This window comes from Mesitornis unicolor, unplaced genomic scaffold (assembly GCF_000695765.1).
Source record: "Mesitornis unicolor isolate BGI_N332 unplaced genomic scaffold, ASM69576v1 scaffold22742, whole genome shotgun sequence".
Lineage (NCBI taxonomy): Eukaryota > Metazoa > Chordata > Aves > Mesitornithiformes > Mesitornithidae > Mesitornis > Mesitornis unicolor.
This window is the reverse complement of record NW_010171517.1, coordinates 1-16,717: the sequence shown is the minus strand read 5'-3', so window position 1 is coordinate 16,717 and position 16,717 is coordinate 1. Positions and strand designations below refer to the sequence as shown.

At 49.8% G+C, this 16,717-nt stretch overlaps 1 protein-coding gene across 1 annotated transcript; it reads right to left on the bottom strand.

Annotated features, from left to right (window-relative positions):
* Window positions 1-12,819: 12,819 nt before the first annotated feature.
* LOC104537251 (protocadherin-10-like) lies at window positions 12,820-16,709 on the bottom strand (the record flags this gene model as incomplete). Its single annotated transcript, XM_010180073.1, has 4 exons — window positions 12,820-13,079; window positions 13,286-13,374; window positions 13,468-13,526; window positions 14,715-16,709. Coding segments are annotated over 4 exons (2,403 nt in total), but the record flags the coding sequence as incomplete, so codon positions are not given.
* Between the last annotated feature and the right edge of the window lie 8 nt (window positions 16,710-16,717).

Genomic DNA, 16,717 nt, shown 5'->3' with positions numbered 1-16,717 from the left:
CTTTATTTAGGTTGCGGTTCCCCCGAGAGGGTTTTGTGGGAGCCGGGTTTTTCTCACGTTAAGTGTTTGAGGGGTGCAGTGCCTAGTACTGGATTTTCCCTCTAAGGGGTGGCGTGCCCGCCAACACAGATCCCCCCGACGGTAATAAACATCTCCTCCAGCAATACACGTTTTGGCCATTCATCCCGCGGTGGGAGCTCGTATAATGACCTCTCCACGCCCCCAGCCTTCCCCGATTAACATCGTTGACGTCTGGGCGTCGGCTGCACCCTCCATGTCCCCGTTTCCCTGGGGGTATCAAGCACCGAGCCCCGGCGCTGGGTTAGCTGCCTGGCCCGCCCCGTCAGGCTGCCCAGCGCTGGGAGGAGCCGAGCTGGAAATCCTCGCCATCTGCTCCGAGAAAACACATTAGTCGCCGTTAGAGGTGGAGAATAAAACGTAGAGAATAATATTTATGAGTGGCAATGAGCACTGACCGAGAGGAAAAGCGAGCGAGATCGGCTTCCCCGGCTGGGGATGTGAACACACAAGGCAGCCTCGGGAAGCGGGATTCTCACTGGCTCAGGGAGAGATTTCTGGAAAGGATCTCCAAAGAGAGGATAAGTTCCCCGAGAGCTGGCTGAGTCTGCGAGGCTGGAAAGGAGATGCCCATGCTCAGCCTGAATCCCAGTTCTCTGCTCATCCGTGCGGGATCCTGTCCCGAGAGTGGAGGACCCCCCGTGTTTTCCCGCCCTGTGCAGAATCCAGACACCTCGGGGACTCGGCTGGCCGATCCCGTTGCCTTTCATTTGCTAAATTCATTCCCCAGACATCATTAGAGATACCTCTCGGGAGCAGATGGTTCTCCTCCGTCCCGAGGTTCATCCCGGACAGATTGCATACAATTTATTAATAACCCAACAGATGCTCGGGCACTTTCAGCTCAGATTATATTTCCTGTTTGCTCAAATCCCGGCGTGGGGTAGCTGTTCATTTGTCTTCCACCTCTCCTCTTTGCGCCTAACAAGGATGGAAAGGGTGAAATTCGTGCCCCACCCCCTTCCCTGAACTAGGTCTGATGCCAGCCGTGGTTTGGCCCTCTCTGCCCCCATGTCCTGGGGACAACCACCGCTGCGTGCTGCCGGGGCCGCCCCCTCCCCTCGGGCACAGCATGGTGGAGCCGTCGGGGCCCTCCACTGCTGCTCTCCGTAGCGATGCCGGAAGCTGAGGCACCCTGTTAGCAGCCTGCCTTACCGGTACCTGGCAGGGAGCGACATGTCCTGACTCCTAGTAAAACATCAGAAGTCAGGACTTATGCCCTTTAATTCCCAAGGTTATGCTAACTGGGTCACAAACCGAGACGGTGCTGGAAGCTGAGGCACCCTGTTAGCAGCCTGCCTTGCCGGTACCTGGCAGGGAGCGACATGTTCTGACTCCTAGTAAAACATCAGGAGTCAGGACTCATGCCCTTTAATTCCCAAGGTTATACTAACTGGGTCGCAGAGAGCCAGGTTCCTCCTCCTGAAGCTGCTTTCTGAACCGTGGGGATCCCTGTATCGAGGTGAAATTAAAACAACCCAATGAAGAAAAATTATACCACCCTCAACACGAACTCCTGCAGCCTTGGGCAGCATGGGCAGCGAGACAGGCAGAGCTGAGGGCCTGTGACTCCATCTCCCCTCCCGGACATAGGGTCTTAAAAGAGAAGGGGGATGTACAGGAAAACTGCTGACATCCTGTGAGACTCCTCCTGGAACAAGAGGAGATGCTCTGAGCTTCAGAAAAAGCCATCACAGACCTTTCAGCAATGCTACGTTCAATTTTAATGTATAAAATGGGTTTTTCTTTGCTCTATAGGGAGAAGCACAAAAGCAGCAGGTTGTTTATACTACTGAATAAACTAAATGCAGGTCTCTGAGGGATCTTATGCAAACCACTTACCTTGAAACACAACCCCACGGGAAAGTGAGCAACGGAGAGATGCATGGTTAATGTTTTACATCTTCAGAGCAGCATCTGAGTGGCTGGCTCAGCACCAGTTACCATTAGGTATCACGGAAGGTAGGGGCTGTGGTTATAATTTGGATGGTAGAAGTCAATTGTAAGGTATAAGTCGCAGAGCATTTGTGGTTGAAGTTTAGTGGAGCATGATGTAGGAGATAACCCTAAAGGCTGAGGGCTTAAATTAAGCCTTGAAGCTGAAGGTTAATTGTTAAAGTGAGAGTTTGGAGGTAAGGTGTGTTTATTATCAGGATGCTATAGTGCAGTTTTAAAAATAAAAATAGGAAGCGTGGAAATCTTTTATGCTCAGTGGCAGCTGGGCTCAGTAAAAGGCACTTCACTTTCCGTGAATGCAGGTGAGAGACACTCTCAGCAATAACAGCAGAAGAATATTAAAGTCTGTTACATTTTTCATAGCTCCTGACATTTGCAATATAATTCCACTTCCTTGCCTTCGCCGTGCTCCCCATGCCCAACAGATTTAGTGCTGGGGTGAGTTTTCTTTGTTTCAGCCTCTGTAAATAAAGTGAGAGAATCACACAGTTGCAGGGAAAAGAATTCCTTCCTCCTGCTTTACAGCAATAGGGAAGAAATGCATGAAGTGATGCCAGTCAGGTTGCTGTGGAAAGGAGAATCTGGCTTTTTGTTTTCCTAAAAGCCAGGGGTGTTGTGTTAAGATGGTCAGTGAGCATGATGTGAAGGGGGATTGTGGGCTATCAGAGACTGAGCTCTTTGTGATTTCAGGAGGAAAATACATAATGGCTTACATCCTGATTACATGGTAATTTTTTTCCTATCCATAGGTTCCCCCAGTACCATAGATTCCCTGAAATGTCCACCAGAAAGGCAATGGAGGGAAATTCCAACACTAGTACAGGGTTCCTGGCCAGACAGTGACTCTTTTATCCAATTTTCCATATTCTGTGCATCTTTATTCCTTCTTCCTGTAACAACAATTATTATCCCATGACAGAAATTCTCATAGGCTGTTAAATTAGATAAATCTCCCACCATAATGTCTTTTTCTTTCACTGTACAGGTCCTGAATGCCATCTCCTTTTTTCTTTCACAGACCTCCCAGATACGTACATCCTCAATGAGTTTCCTAGGCCAGGTCACAGAATAAAGCAGAGAATGAGCAAAACCAGGAACAGCAACAAAAATACCTTCTGTGATCATAAATGTTCTTCAATCCCTCGCCACTTTGTGTGTCTGAGAAATTGTCTTCGCAATGAGTAAATCTTTTTCAATAGCATACACATTTTAAAGGACTATATAATTATGTGATCTGCTTATGTTTTGCTACTTTTTTCAGTCCCAACCTCCTCATTGCTGAACTCAAAAAAGGGGAAATATGAGGCATATCCAAAATAAAAAAAGTTGCAAAGTAGAACCTTGTAACAAAACAAAAGTCCGAAGGAATAATTTCCTGCATTTCCCCCTTTCTTGCATTGGAATTGCCTTGAGAGTGAAAGGATCAGCCATACTCTTCATCACCTGGAGGACAGACATCCTGATAAATATAAAATGGAAGTGTGCTCTGGTGATGAGACAGCAAATGCATGCAAAACAGAACTCATTGGGGAACTTCAGCTCTCCCCAGAGCAAGCGCGAGAGAAAGAGATGGGGAACCAGGGCTCATGGGGCACCTATATGAAGGAGGAAAAGATACTTAATTACCTGCAAACTCTGCTTCTGCCTGTACAGATTTCTAGATAGGTCCCAGTAGTGATGAGGGTGCAGGGTCAGGCCCTGGGGATTGTCCCTGTGCAGTTTGACAGGAAGGCACAAGCCTCCCATCGCACAAGTTTTCTCTAAGGTACAAATCTGGTACAAACCCCTGCTCACATTGCAGGCAGAAAGGGTTGAATCATCATCAGGGATTCCAGGGGCCTGGGCAGTACAGAAAACTTCTGGGACCAGCTGCTTTTCTTCCACCTCTCCTAGGTCACACCACAGTCTTAGCTAATATCTCTTTTCTCCTCAATGCCTTATATTCCCAGACTTCCAATGTTTAAGCTTGGATGAATGATGCTGAGCATTGTCATGGGCACTTGCTTCTGCTCAAGCGGTACCAAAATTACAGGGTTGCCTGATGTTTGAGGCGGGAGGCCAAAAAGCCAGGGCAGTAATCAGAGCCTGGAGGGTGTACAACCGGTAGTGAGGAATGGTTGGTACAGGATACAGGGTACATCAAGGCTTTGCAAGGCTCCTGGAAAGCTGGGCTCCAAATGAGAGAAACAGAAACTGGTTTGCTTGACAGCAGAATTTGCACTGGGCGATATGCTGTTAACAAACGTGATGCAAATACAGAAATGTCTGAACTGTCTGCTTTCTTGCTGTGGCCACAGCACCGTGTCCAGGTCTTTTGGGTTAAGGAAAGGAAAATGCTGTGATCACAGAATATTTGGGTTTGGAAGAGATCTCTGGACAGCATTCTGTCCACCTCCCCTGCTCAAAGCAGGTTGCCCAGGACTGAATCCAAGCAGTGATTTTACCCTGCACGTCTGTTTCCTTGGGATCAGCTTTCAGCATTTGGAAGCTGAAAAACTGGATTTGTTTGAAGAGTTCTGCTTGGTTTGTTTTGTTAGAGATATGTCTGCATCATTCTTGTTTTGGAGGTCTTTCTGTGTATATGAGCTTGAAAATGTTCTCTGTCTTTGTCAAGCCTGCTGTTCTCCACTCATCTTTAAGGCAACAACCAGCTGTATGCGTGCCAAAGGATTTTGCTGAGAAAAAAAAACCATAAAGCAGCAAGAAATCCAGTTAAGCCAATGAATGACAGCCCCACAACACCAGCACAGTAAACACTGAAAGCTGTATCTAGATCAATAATTTGCCAACCGAAATAAATAAATTAATCAAGCCTTAAGCAGCACAACGTTCATCAGGGAAACAAAAGCTAGAGCAGATTAGCAGCCTTCTTACTTGGAACTGGGAGGGGGGGAGAAGAAAAGAAAAAAAGATAACTGAAGCCTGACTCACAGTCTCATCCCTTGTCACAGATCCAGATAACAAGGCCCACAATATTTTCCAAACTGCAGGACACCAGGGACTGCAAATTTCCATCAGCCACTCTGGTTTGACTTGCAGCATGGATATCTGTTCCCAGTCTCTAATTTATTTTGCCTTCCTCAACCTTTTGGTCTCTTTTGGGCAGAGGTGCACCAAGGCCCGCCCCACATGAAAACACACACGAGATCTGCTGTCTCTGATTACTGCCCAAGGCCTTGGTTTGGCCAAAGAGCTCACTAGAAAGCTGTAGCTTGAGGGATTCTGCAGCTATTTTATCTCTTCCCAAGGCAATACTGATTTCCTGATTTTTTGCTCACACAAACTCTATGTCAGGCTTAGTCCACTGCCTTGTTTACCACTTCTTGGCTTTTCCACTGTATCCCATAAAAAACACCCAGACACACAGTCCTAATGAAAAGGGAGAATTTATATTTCACTTCTTGCCTTTGCTATTGGTTTTACAAGTGATTGCTCATCAGAAACCAATTACCCTAGAAAGGCTTGGGTTTGGGTCCCTACTGATGTTAGCAGGATGAATAGCCTCATTTACAATCTCTCAACTGGAAAACAAAAAGTAATGATAATAAAAAAAAGTCTTTTCTAATTCTCTCTGCCCCTGTTGTAATTCACGAGAAAATTAAACTAATAACTCTCTCTGTGAGTGTGTTATGCAGATGCCAGGAGTCAGGGATAAATGGATGAAACTATCCAAGGCAAAGTCCCTGGGGAAGGAACCTCTGAGCAGACAACTGCTATGCCTTGCAAGATTCAGAGCTTCTCCAGCAATGCAATTTATGCAGAAAGGAGGCTGTTTCGTTTGTCTTTCTTCTCTGTGCCCCTCCTTGCACCCTTCACTTGAATTCCACCTGCAGACAGCAAAAAAATTTCCCTGATTTTTTGCTGGGCTCATTTCCTACTCCATCTCCATTTCCCATTTGTGTATAGCAGTCCTTTGTGAAGAATATTCTCCATGCCAACAGAATGAAACATTTCACACGTGGCTCCCAGAGTGGTCGTCCTTCCTTATTTCTTCAGCAGACAGACAGAGCTTCATCAGACAGAAAGACCCAGGGGAAGACACAAGGTTCCTCTCTGTGTTCCCCAGCTCTGTGCTGTGATTTGTTCCTGCAGCTCAGATCCAAGTTTTAAATTGATTTTCTACCTTTTTAAAGAAAATATAACATTAAAACAAACTCTGATACTTGGCCCTGTTGGTCTACAGGATAGGAGAAGCAGAAATGTACTTCTGACTCCTCCCTTGCAAGATTGGAAATGTCCTGCTGGTCACCCCAGGTAGGTCCACCTTGGCTTTCAGACACCGTAATGCTGCGCACAGGATAGCTCAGTAGACAGAAGCACAGCAGACAGGATGGTTTTGTCCCACGCAGGTACCGCTTGTGGTGTTGTGCATCATGTGGGTAACATGAAGGGGGCACAATTTGGCAGTTTGCCGCCTGAGATCTTAATGGATTCATATGATGGGAAGGATTCAGATCACAGGGATGCCTGAAGTGATTGGGCCAGCCTTCTGCTCAAAGCAGGGTTACATTTGACCCAACCTCACTAGGAAACTATAGCAGATATAAAACCTGAGTCAAAAGAGAGGCAGAAAAGATGGCATGAGAGTGGACTCCGTGGCAACAGGAGCAGCATGCTGACACCTGTTCAAATATCCAAGGAACACAGCCATCTAGGTGAGCACCATCTGACAGACGCTGAGGGAGTCAAATGGCCCATGATGACATGGTGGCACAAGCAGCCAGGAGGACTCTCGCGGAACATGGGAAAAGAATTCAACTCCAGCTGCAGATCTTGCATACCAGGGCAACTACCAGACTATTTTGCGCGGGGAAAATAAGAGGAAGAAAAGATGGTTTAGGTAAGCAAACTGAATATAGCATCGCATTTCCTGGCAACAGGAAAATTAAACTTTAGTCTTAGAAACTGATTTCAGGACTGTGTTCCTGAGGTTTGGTCTTCCAGGGGAGACTCAAAGCAAATAGCAAATCTGTTCCTCCAGGCTCTGATAAAATGCCACTGACAGACAGGTGCTGGGCACATAGGGCTTTATCTCCACTTCTGGTAAATGATATTTAAAGAAGATCAAGAAGGAGACAGGAGACAAAAGGGATCCTGCTGGGGGGATTCAGCCCCAGGTCAAACTCCTTACATTTGGATACCTGGGTGGATATGTTCCATCTGTACTCAGGAGAGCTTTGGAGATGCAGTCAATGCAGCCTGAACAACTGCAGAGCAAAAGCTGTGATAAACTGGGTGCAAAAGAGCAGCAGCTTTTTGACGGAAAAATTAAGCCCGGAGTCCTCAGCCCTCACCCTTGGCAGCATGAAAAAACTTTTGCTTAGTTAAAACACCAAGAAATACGGACATGGACTTGAGAGAAGACTCATCAGACCAGCCAGGCTTCCCTGTGATGCTAGAGTCTAAACTAACCTTTGAATTTCAGATAGACTGGGACTGAAAAAAAACCCTATGTAGAGATCTGTGTTACTGTTTGCACCACGTTGAACTCCAGTGCTTTTTAGGGGAAGAGTTGGATACAGAAATTCAGCGACTCATGGCAATAGAACCATATAAATTCAGACAGCTCATTTTTTTCTCTGGGTTCACATAGCAATTTAACCCCAATTTTTCTATTTCACATGCAGCCTGCTTCCACAGGCTCTCTGCATCTTGGCCTATCAGAAATCCTGCTAAAGCTCATAATGATTTTCTTGATTGATGGTTGCTTTTCCTGCTTCTCTTTCCTTCATATAAGTATGTTTTCTTTTCTGTGCAGGCAAAATGTATGATAAGACATTTCTGGAGCTATTTGATGATATTTTCTGTTGTAGGCATTATTGAAATGAGTGGATTTGATGTGAAGACCTTAGTGACCCTTCCAGGAATCTTCACTCTCTCTTCATTTCTTCTGATGCATTTTTTCACCTGTTGTTGCAGATATTCCTAGCAATGAATTAAAATAAATATCTCATCACAAATGCCTGCAGATCCTCTGGATGTATTTCTGATGGCTGACTGCACAAATGTTTTATTTTTCAACCCGTTTAACATGAACTTATTTGCCCTGCTTCCTGGCATTGGAGAAACACTTTGAATTCCGAATGCTGAAATAAAAATCGCTGCTATTGTTTAAAACATGCAAAAATGTATCGTTTATTCAAATGCATGATTTGTAAATCATTGAATTTCATGGGAGACGAATCATTAGTCAAAGTGCAAACTGCACTAGAGGTCATATTTAATTTATTCTCGAAGATTTCATTTGTGCTTTTTAGTCCAGTATGTCATAAGTTATTCAATACACAAAGGTGTCTACTTATGTCTCACAATAATTAAGCTGATTAAGTCATATTATCACTAACAAGAAGCATTAATTCCACTTGGCTGAGCGCTGCAAACAGAGTCAGTGACATTTCCACCACTTAGACTGAAAACACATTATAGGCAGACTGGGGAGACAAAAGCCTCACTTAGCCCAGGCCTGTTTCTTCATCTGATCTCTGCGGAGGAGTTGGCAGCTGATGTTTTCAGAGCAGTTAAAAAAAAGAGAAAAGGTGCAAAGGAGCAGAGAAAATTGGCACGTGACAGTCATGCAGAGCATTTTTCAGTGTGGCAGAGGCTAGATTCTTATGGCAAAAGCCAAAGGATATTTATTTCTACAAAACATCTACTGAGATTGAAAAGGAAGCAGGAGGTGGGGATCCAGCCAAGAACAGCAGGCTGTTCTGCAGGATGAGTCCAGGGAGATACTGAGGCAATTTGGAAAGAAATCAGGATGGATCTCGACCCAATTCTGGCTAAATTAAGGTGCATTCATTCCAGCATCACCCTCAAGTGAGAAGAGAAGAAAAAAAGTCCTAGCATCTTTGGAGACCCTAATTAACCACTGAGTGCCATAGACTTCAGTCTGGATCCAAAACACTCCAAGGTCAAGGCACAGACTCCTAGTGGTCCCCATGGATTTTAGCTCTGTCCTGCCAATACCAATTCTGCCAACACCAATCCTGCAGATACCAGTTCCTCTGGGGACCTGAGGCCGCTTGTATTCATGGCTTTGCCCAGAGTGCTCTGTCCCTGCCAAGGTTTCCTGGGGGCTCCATGCATGGCAGATCAGAGCAGAGCTGAGCACCAGCCCCTCAAGGTCCTTCCTCTCTGGCCTCTTTTCTCTCTACCCCTGGATTCATTTTGTCTCTCTGGTATACACTTTCAAGTCATTACAGATATATAAGTAATGTTTCTGTCCAAAGAGTCTATTCAGCAACAGCAAGAGCACAAAAATCCTCCTGTTTGTGCTGGTGCCCAGAAGCACTATGTGCCTGCCTAGCATGGCCTGCAGCATTTTGCAGCCAACTGCACCACATGGCAGCTTTCCCACTGTTGTAGAAGCAAATCTCAAGCTGGCTGGCAGGTCCCTAAAAGCCAGATTTGCCTCTGGATCTCTGAGAAACCTGGAACATATGAGAGGGGTATAAAGAGTGTTCTGCTGAGTACGTCTCCAAAGTGGCTCTCATGCCCAGTACATTACCAGAATACAGAAACCAGCTAATGCTCATCAACTGTGCAGGAGCATAAGCACCGGAAGAGTTGTAAAAATAACTGGTTGTAGGGCAAAGACCTTGAATTTTTAATGACACGCTGTCGCTGCGGGAGATCTTCAAAGGAGATCTCATCTATTAGATGGACGATTCTGACCAGGCATGCCCTTTGAAGAAGGGATAGTAGTGTGGCTGAATTAGGTTTGAGCAAGTACTCTCTTCCCTAAAGCAAATCCCTTTTTATTGTCCTTTTTATCAGTATGTTGATTGAGAAGAGAGATTGAAACTGAGCTCTTGTCAGCGCAGGCTTTCCTTCAACTAAGCAAAAGGAGTTTCTCAGGGAATGTGGGGTGCTGGGACCTGGGCTGGGCACTCTGTTGGCCCTCAAATCCCTTTTGGAAGGGGCCTGACCTGAACATGCAATCCTGGGGATCAGCAAGAGGCACAGATGTGTGTGTGTTTGTGTTTGTGTGTGTGTGTTTATCACATCTCCTGGGCTAAGGATGGCCAGGAGTAACGGAGAGGAGAGGGGAGACGATTATGGGAGGGCCAGTGGAATAAATGGGAGAGTGGCACACTCACACTCAGGTGACAAAAGCTGGCTTCTGGGTTGCTCAGCCCCATGAATTTCCAAGGACAGGGGTACAAATTGTCCATTTAAAATGCCTGTGGTTTTGGGACTCATTTTTGAGACCTCCCTTTGGGAAGTAACCCCTGGGAATCTGACACAAAGTGCCAGCTCCATGCATTCGCTTAGATTCTGGATACCAGGAAGCACATGTGCTGGGTCTTTTTTGCTACGTGGGCTAAAAAACAGCCAACAACTTGGCCCTGCTGTGGAGGGGCTGAATCTGAGTCACCATGGGCTCGCTGGAGAGAGGTTGTAGCCTTCTCCTAATGCCTGGCCAGCACAGCCTGAGAATGGCAGGGAAGAGATTGCCAGAGCTTATCTAGGAGAGGGAGATGCTTTCTGCCCCCGTGGGGAGTCAGGTCCATTTGATGCTTTTATTACTTCTTGAGGCTGTTATTAATTTTGTTTTATCACTTTACATAATTCACTTGTTCTTTTGAAGCAGTTAGACAGGCTAGTGCTATACAGGGGTTTCAGGCAGTGGCTGTTTGGGCTTCTTTTTTTACCCTTACAACTCTGCAGAGACCATTGAAGAATGCACTCAGCAGCATAAATTCCTTCATCTAATTGCAACAGGGAGTATTTCATCTATTCACAGCCAGGCAGATGTGAGCTGGGACTGAAGTCACCAGAAGCAGCCAGGTCCCTTTCATGTCCAAAGCACTGTCCTCCTGGGTCCCTGACTCCCATGAGGTCCCTTTGAATGTTCCCTGCCCCTCACTTCCACTAAAGGACACATTACCCATTGGTAGACAAGGACTTTTCTGGGTTAATCCCAAAAGCCGCATTGCAGCCTCCCCAAGCCGGTCACTGGGCAAGCAGGGGGTAGGAGAAGGACAGCCACAGCAGGGCCATCTCAGGACTTCATCCAAAGGTGAACTGCTTCCCATATCACATCGGGATTCATTCCACCAGCAGATACAGGCTTGCCCATTCCCTGGCAGTTGGTCCCTACATGTGGCACCCACCCAGGTTATCTCTGCGACTCCCGAGGCAAGCTGGTGGGTGGTGAGCATCCAGGGGAAAGCTTAAATGAACCATAGAAAGCAATGCACAATAACAACAAAAAGCCATCACTGCCAATCCAGCCCCTCTCCCCAGCAGTTCAAAGCTGTTTATGCCCACGCCTTGGTGCAAATCCCTGCAGAGTTTCTGCCTAAGCTGGAGCCTAGTGCAAGAAGCTGTGTGACATCTCCAGCACATGGCTTCTCCTGACCATGACCCCAAAATGCTCCTGAGACCAGGGAGGGAGGGAAGGGGTCCTTGATCCCCCAGCATCTGAGTGAAGTGAATAACATCAACTCTCCTGGGCTGCTCCAGCAACTCAGGAGGCCAGAGGGACATGTGTGTCCCAAGAGCTCTGCTCCAAGAGCTCTGCTTCAAGAGCTGAGCAGCAATTCCCGCTGTCACTTGCAGCCGAGGAACAGCCGGGAGCCAGGGTGAGCTATTAAAATACAATTTATTGGTACAAATCAGACATCATGAAACAAACTTGGTTTAGAAAGAGCTGTCGTGTTCTGCACAGATGGACTGGAAGTGAACTGTCCTGTGACAGGAACGATTGGCAACACTGGCAGACAGACCGGGTGGACAGGTGTAGGGTGAACAGGGAGGGAAGAGACTGTTCTGGAGCTGGAGTCCTGCCCTTGAGGGCTCCTGACAGCCAGCTGAAAGTCCTCCAAGAGAAGCAGGATGCAGTGGGAGGTGTCAGTCCCATGCAGGTGGCACCCCTAGTGCAAGGGATTCCCCTAGGCCTTCAGAACTTGGGGAAAAGAGATCCAGGTGAGGGCAGAGGGAGAGGGAAGAGGGCTCTTACCTGGGCAGAGGCCCCTTCTGATGGCAGGAAACTGCCCTCCTTTTGGATGATGTTGCCTTGGGCTAGAGCCCAAGGGCCTCACCTTGTGCTTCTCTCAGCTGCTTGAGCTCACAGCTCTTCTGGTCATCCAAGCTGTGAGTGCTCCAGCCCATGCTGCTCCCAGAGCAAAGTCTGGCTCTGTCCTGGTGCTAGCAGCGTCCTGGGCTTTGGGTCTCCAGTCCTGTATGTGTTGTGACAGGGTTTGAAGGGAAGCACCCATAATGGCTGGGTTTTGCACTCACTTCCCAGAGAACCCAGACACCAACAGCTGCTCTGGACACACAACACATCCCAGTGGATCTCAGGGGCAGAGCAATGGTCTGTCCAGGCTTGGCTGGACCAGGCTTGGTCTGCATACATTTTCCATGCCTACCAGGACAGAAATACAGGCATGCAGCTCAGTACTTTCACACAGCCAGACAAGACAAAGAAGTGACAACGTTTACAGAGATGGACGGTCCCTAAGAGGACATGGGAATGGGTAAACTCAAGGCAGATTTGCTTAAATCTGGTCATATGGACCCCCAAAAGCAGCTGCTGCCCACACAGTTCTGCAGGATGAGATGGGAGAAATGCCCCACCACCACCACCCATCCCTATCACTTAGCCTGTTGTTCCTTAAATTCTTTCCCCATGCCCTGGTGAGCCACTGTCTCAGCAGCTCTGCAAAGTCCCAAGTGGTCCATACGTGGAGCTGTGTGCTGTGGGTGGACCGAGCAGCTGAAATAATGCAAATGATTCCCAGGGCCTCCAGCAGAGCCACCCAGGCCCAGCGCTGGTCACTATTTCAGATCGTTGTTGATCACCACACTGTCATGCATGTCGCAGTAAGTCGTCATCTTCTTCCTCTTGCCAAAGGTGGAGAAGCTGTTCTTGTTCTCCCGGCCCAGGAAGAGGGGTCCGTCCTTGCTGGAAAGCAGCGTGGGGGTGCCGGGGATGTAGACATTGTGCTGATAATCTGGGGCTGGGATGTGCCCAGGGTACAAGGGGTTGTACTGGGGTGTCCAGATGCTGTTGGTGCCTGCTGAAGCCTTCTGAAACTCTGGAGAAAAGATTGGTGTGAGATTGGCTCAGGGGAGGTCACATCCATAGCTCAGTGGGACAGTGACATCCAAGTGTCACCATCCTCCCTAACGGGGCCACAAAACTCTACCATTGCTAGGAGTAAGGATGTGTCCATCCCCCCACTGCATCTCCACAAACAACCAGAGGATCTGTTCTTCCCAGTCCCAGTGCCCCAGTACTAACCAGAGACAGGAGTCACCAGCGTGCACAGCCTCTCGTGCTCCTTCTGGAAGGCTCTCTGGATTTCCCCCATGTCCTCCAGGCTCTGGGAGCTAAAGAGAGGAGGCTTGGTCAAAGATGATTTCCCCGTCCCCACATCCCTCTTCCACCCACTCCCTCTGTTCCCACAGTGCCAGATTTGGTACCTTTTCAGGGCAGGTCGCTGCGTGCTTGGAGGCAGCCAGTCCGTGTTGGGCTGCTTGATCTGGAAAACACAAGGAAGGGTAAAGCTGGTTATTGGGACCTTCCATTAATCTGCCCAGCATGAGACTTCAGTAGCTGGGGATGCAGAAATCATCTCCTCCTTCGTGGAGAAGGAAGAGTCGCATTCCCATTTTAGGGAAACTGAGGCAGCGTTGAGTCTGTTTCCTTCTGGACCTTCCCCACCTTCCTGAGACATTGGGGTAGCCTGGGGCTTGCTCTCCATCTCTGCACGTTTAATTGCCAAGGTCTGCCCTTCTGAGGAGAGTGAGAGGCTTTTCCTATTTGTGTTAATTTTAAAAGACCTTTTTTGTGGGTGTGATGGTAACTTAGCCCAGGACTCAGGCACCAAAGGGTGTGAGGTGCAGAAATTGGCTGCATACCCCATGTCCCAGGGAGGCTGCAAACAACCAGAAGAAAATCCCATTAACCTATTAGGGACGTGAGTCCAGCGGTGCAAGGAGACGTGCAGGAAGAGCCTCTTGGCAGCGAGTCTGGGGCTCACCATGGAAGGGCTGTTTTATTAAAAGTCAAACGTAAGTGGATTAGACGCCTCATCACTCTCCATCCTTGTAATCGCGTTTCGGAAAGAGTCTTTCATTGGGAAAATTAGACACTCCTCATTTCAATACCTAACAAATGTTGACAACAAAATCCCACCCCAAAGACCCCACTCCTTCCCCACTGGCACAGCCTGGTGCAGGGCAGCAGCTGGGCCTGGGTACCAAAACCAGGGGCATGAATGTTGCCAGCGAGGCCAGGACCAGCCCTGGGTGCAGCACCAGAACGTTGCAGACCCCCGCCGGCACGGGGGAAGTGAAGCGGCAGTGATGCTCAGGCAGTCCCAGCGTGAATTGCTCACCCACATGAAGGAGTTGCCGCCCCCACCATCCCATTTCCCCAGGGCACCAGTGCATTTCCATTGCCTCTAGTGGGTGCAAAAGGCGTCAGGAAGGGATATCCTATTGCTTCAGCCGAGTCTGCCATCCCCCGGTAATGAGACCCGTCGGGAAGCTCAGTGGAGAGTTTCCTGCTGCCTGACGGCTCCTAATTCCTGCACTGATCAAAGGCACCGGCTTTTCTCTGGGAAGAACGGTGCCTGGTTACTCTCATGGCAGAGGCAGAGGCTGAGGGAGGGAGCTGGGGGGACCCGTGGAGAACTGGTAAGCACCACCCCGAGTGATAGCATTACCTGCTTGGAGACCTGGAGATGCTGGCCTGGCCGGGACCGCTTCCCGGGGTCCTTCTCGTTGTTCCGGGGTGGGCTGCAGGGTTTGAGGAACATGAAGTCACTCTGGGCAGACTCAGGACCAAGGCAGACCTTGTAGCAGTAGCCTGGGGGGCCACCCCCGGGCACATCGAGGCAGGTGGCAGCTGTGGTCCCCGTGGGGGGCTGTGCCGTCAGGTTGGACGTCTTCAAGCCATCAGGAGAGGGTCTGGTCCCGGGACAGCAGTGGCAGCGGGGCGGTGAGCAGCCATCACCTTGGCAGGAGCGCCGCTCTCCACGGCACCGAATGGCTGTGAGGATGAGGATGGCGAGGAGGAAGGTGAAGGAGATGGAGCCCAGGGAGACGAGGAGGTAGAGGGTGAGTGGGGAGGATGAGGAGGCCTCTGAAGGGAGGCTGAACTCGCTGAAGTCAGAAAGAGTCTGAGGCATGGTGTCCACCACTGAAAGCAAGAGGGACACAGTGGCTGAGAGGGCTGGCTGCCCACCGTCACACACCTGCACCACCAGCCGCTGCCGGGTTGCATCCTGCTCCAAAAAGGAGCGGAGAGTCCGCAGCTCGCCCGTGTCTGGTGCCATGCTGAAGAGGGTGAAGTCAGTGGCCTGGAGCAGCTGGTAGGAGAGCCGGGAGTTCAGACCCGCATCTGCATCCACCGCCGACACCGTGCCCACGAGGTAGCCAGGCCCGGCTGATCGCGGCACCAGCTCAGTGGCCATGGAGCCATTGCGCAGCATGGGGGAAACGATGACCGGAGCGTTGTCATTCTGGTCCATCACGAAGATGTGGACGGTGACATTGGCGCTGAGCGGGGGGAAACCTGCATCCTGTGCTTGCACCTGGATCTGGAAGCTGCGAATCTGCTCATAATCAAGGGAGCGCAGGGCATACATGTGCCCACTGTCCGAGTTGATAGACACATAGGTGCCCACAGGCATGCCATGGATGTGTCCATCGGCAATGGAGTAGGACAGGTAGGCATTTTGTTGGCAGTCAGGGTCCAATGCGCTGACAGAGCAGATGGAGGCACCTGGTGCATTGTTCTCCATCACGTAGACGCTGTAGGAGGGCTGGAGGAAGTGTGGAGCATTGTCGTTCACATCGGACACCGGGACGGTGAGGGTGCTGTGGGTCACCAGGGAGGGCGAGCCCATGTCATGTGCTGTGATGCTTATGTTGTACTCGGGCACAACCTCCCGGTCCAGCGCCTGCGTGGTGACCAGCGTGTAGTAGTTGCGGAAGGAGGAGCGGAGCTCAAAAGGCACATCAGGGCCAACCTCGCAGCTCACACGCCCATTGTCCCCAGAGTCCCGATCCAGAACACTGATGACAGCGATGACGGTGCCTGGCGGGGCGTCCTCCAGCACAGGCGTGGACACAGAGGTGAGGGTCACCTCTGGTGCATTGTCATTCACATCGAGGAGATGAACGAGCACCCGGCAGTGCACAGCCACGGCCGAGGGTCCACGGTCCTTGGCTTGCACGTAAAGCTCGTGGAGACTTGCCCTCTCATAGTCCAGAGGGCCCTTCAGCAGCACCTGCCCACTGCGGGGCTCCACGTGGAAAAGCTCCCGGACGCGGGGTGGTGCGTGCCCACTGAAGGAGTACTCGATTTCCCCATTGGGGCCCTCATCCAGATCAGTGGCATTGAGCTGGATGACCAAGGTACCGGCAGGAGCATCCTCAGGAAGGCTCACGCCATACGAGGGCTGGTCAAAGGCAGGCACGTTGTCGTTCGCGTCCAGCACTGTGACGAGGATGTGAGCCGTGCCCGAGCGCTCGGGGACACCGCCGTCGAGAGCGGTGAGCAGCACCCGGTGCGCGCGTTGCTGCTCGCGGTCGAGGGCGCGCTCCAGCACCAGCTCTGCGAACTTGCTGGCGTCACTGCGCGTCTGCACCTCGAGCGAAAAATAAACGTTGGGGCTGATACGGTAGGTGTGCACCGAGTTGGTACCCACGTCGGGATCCTGGG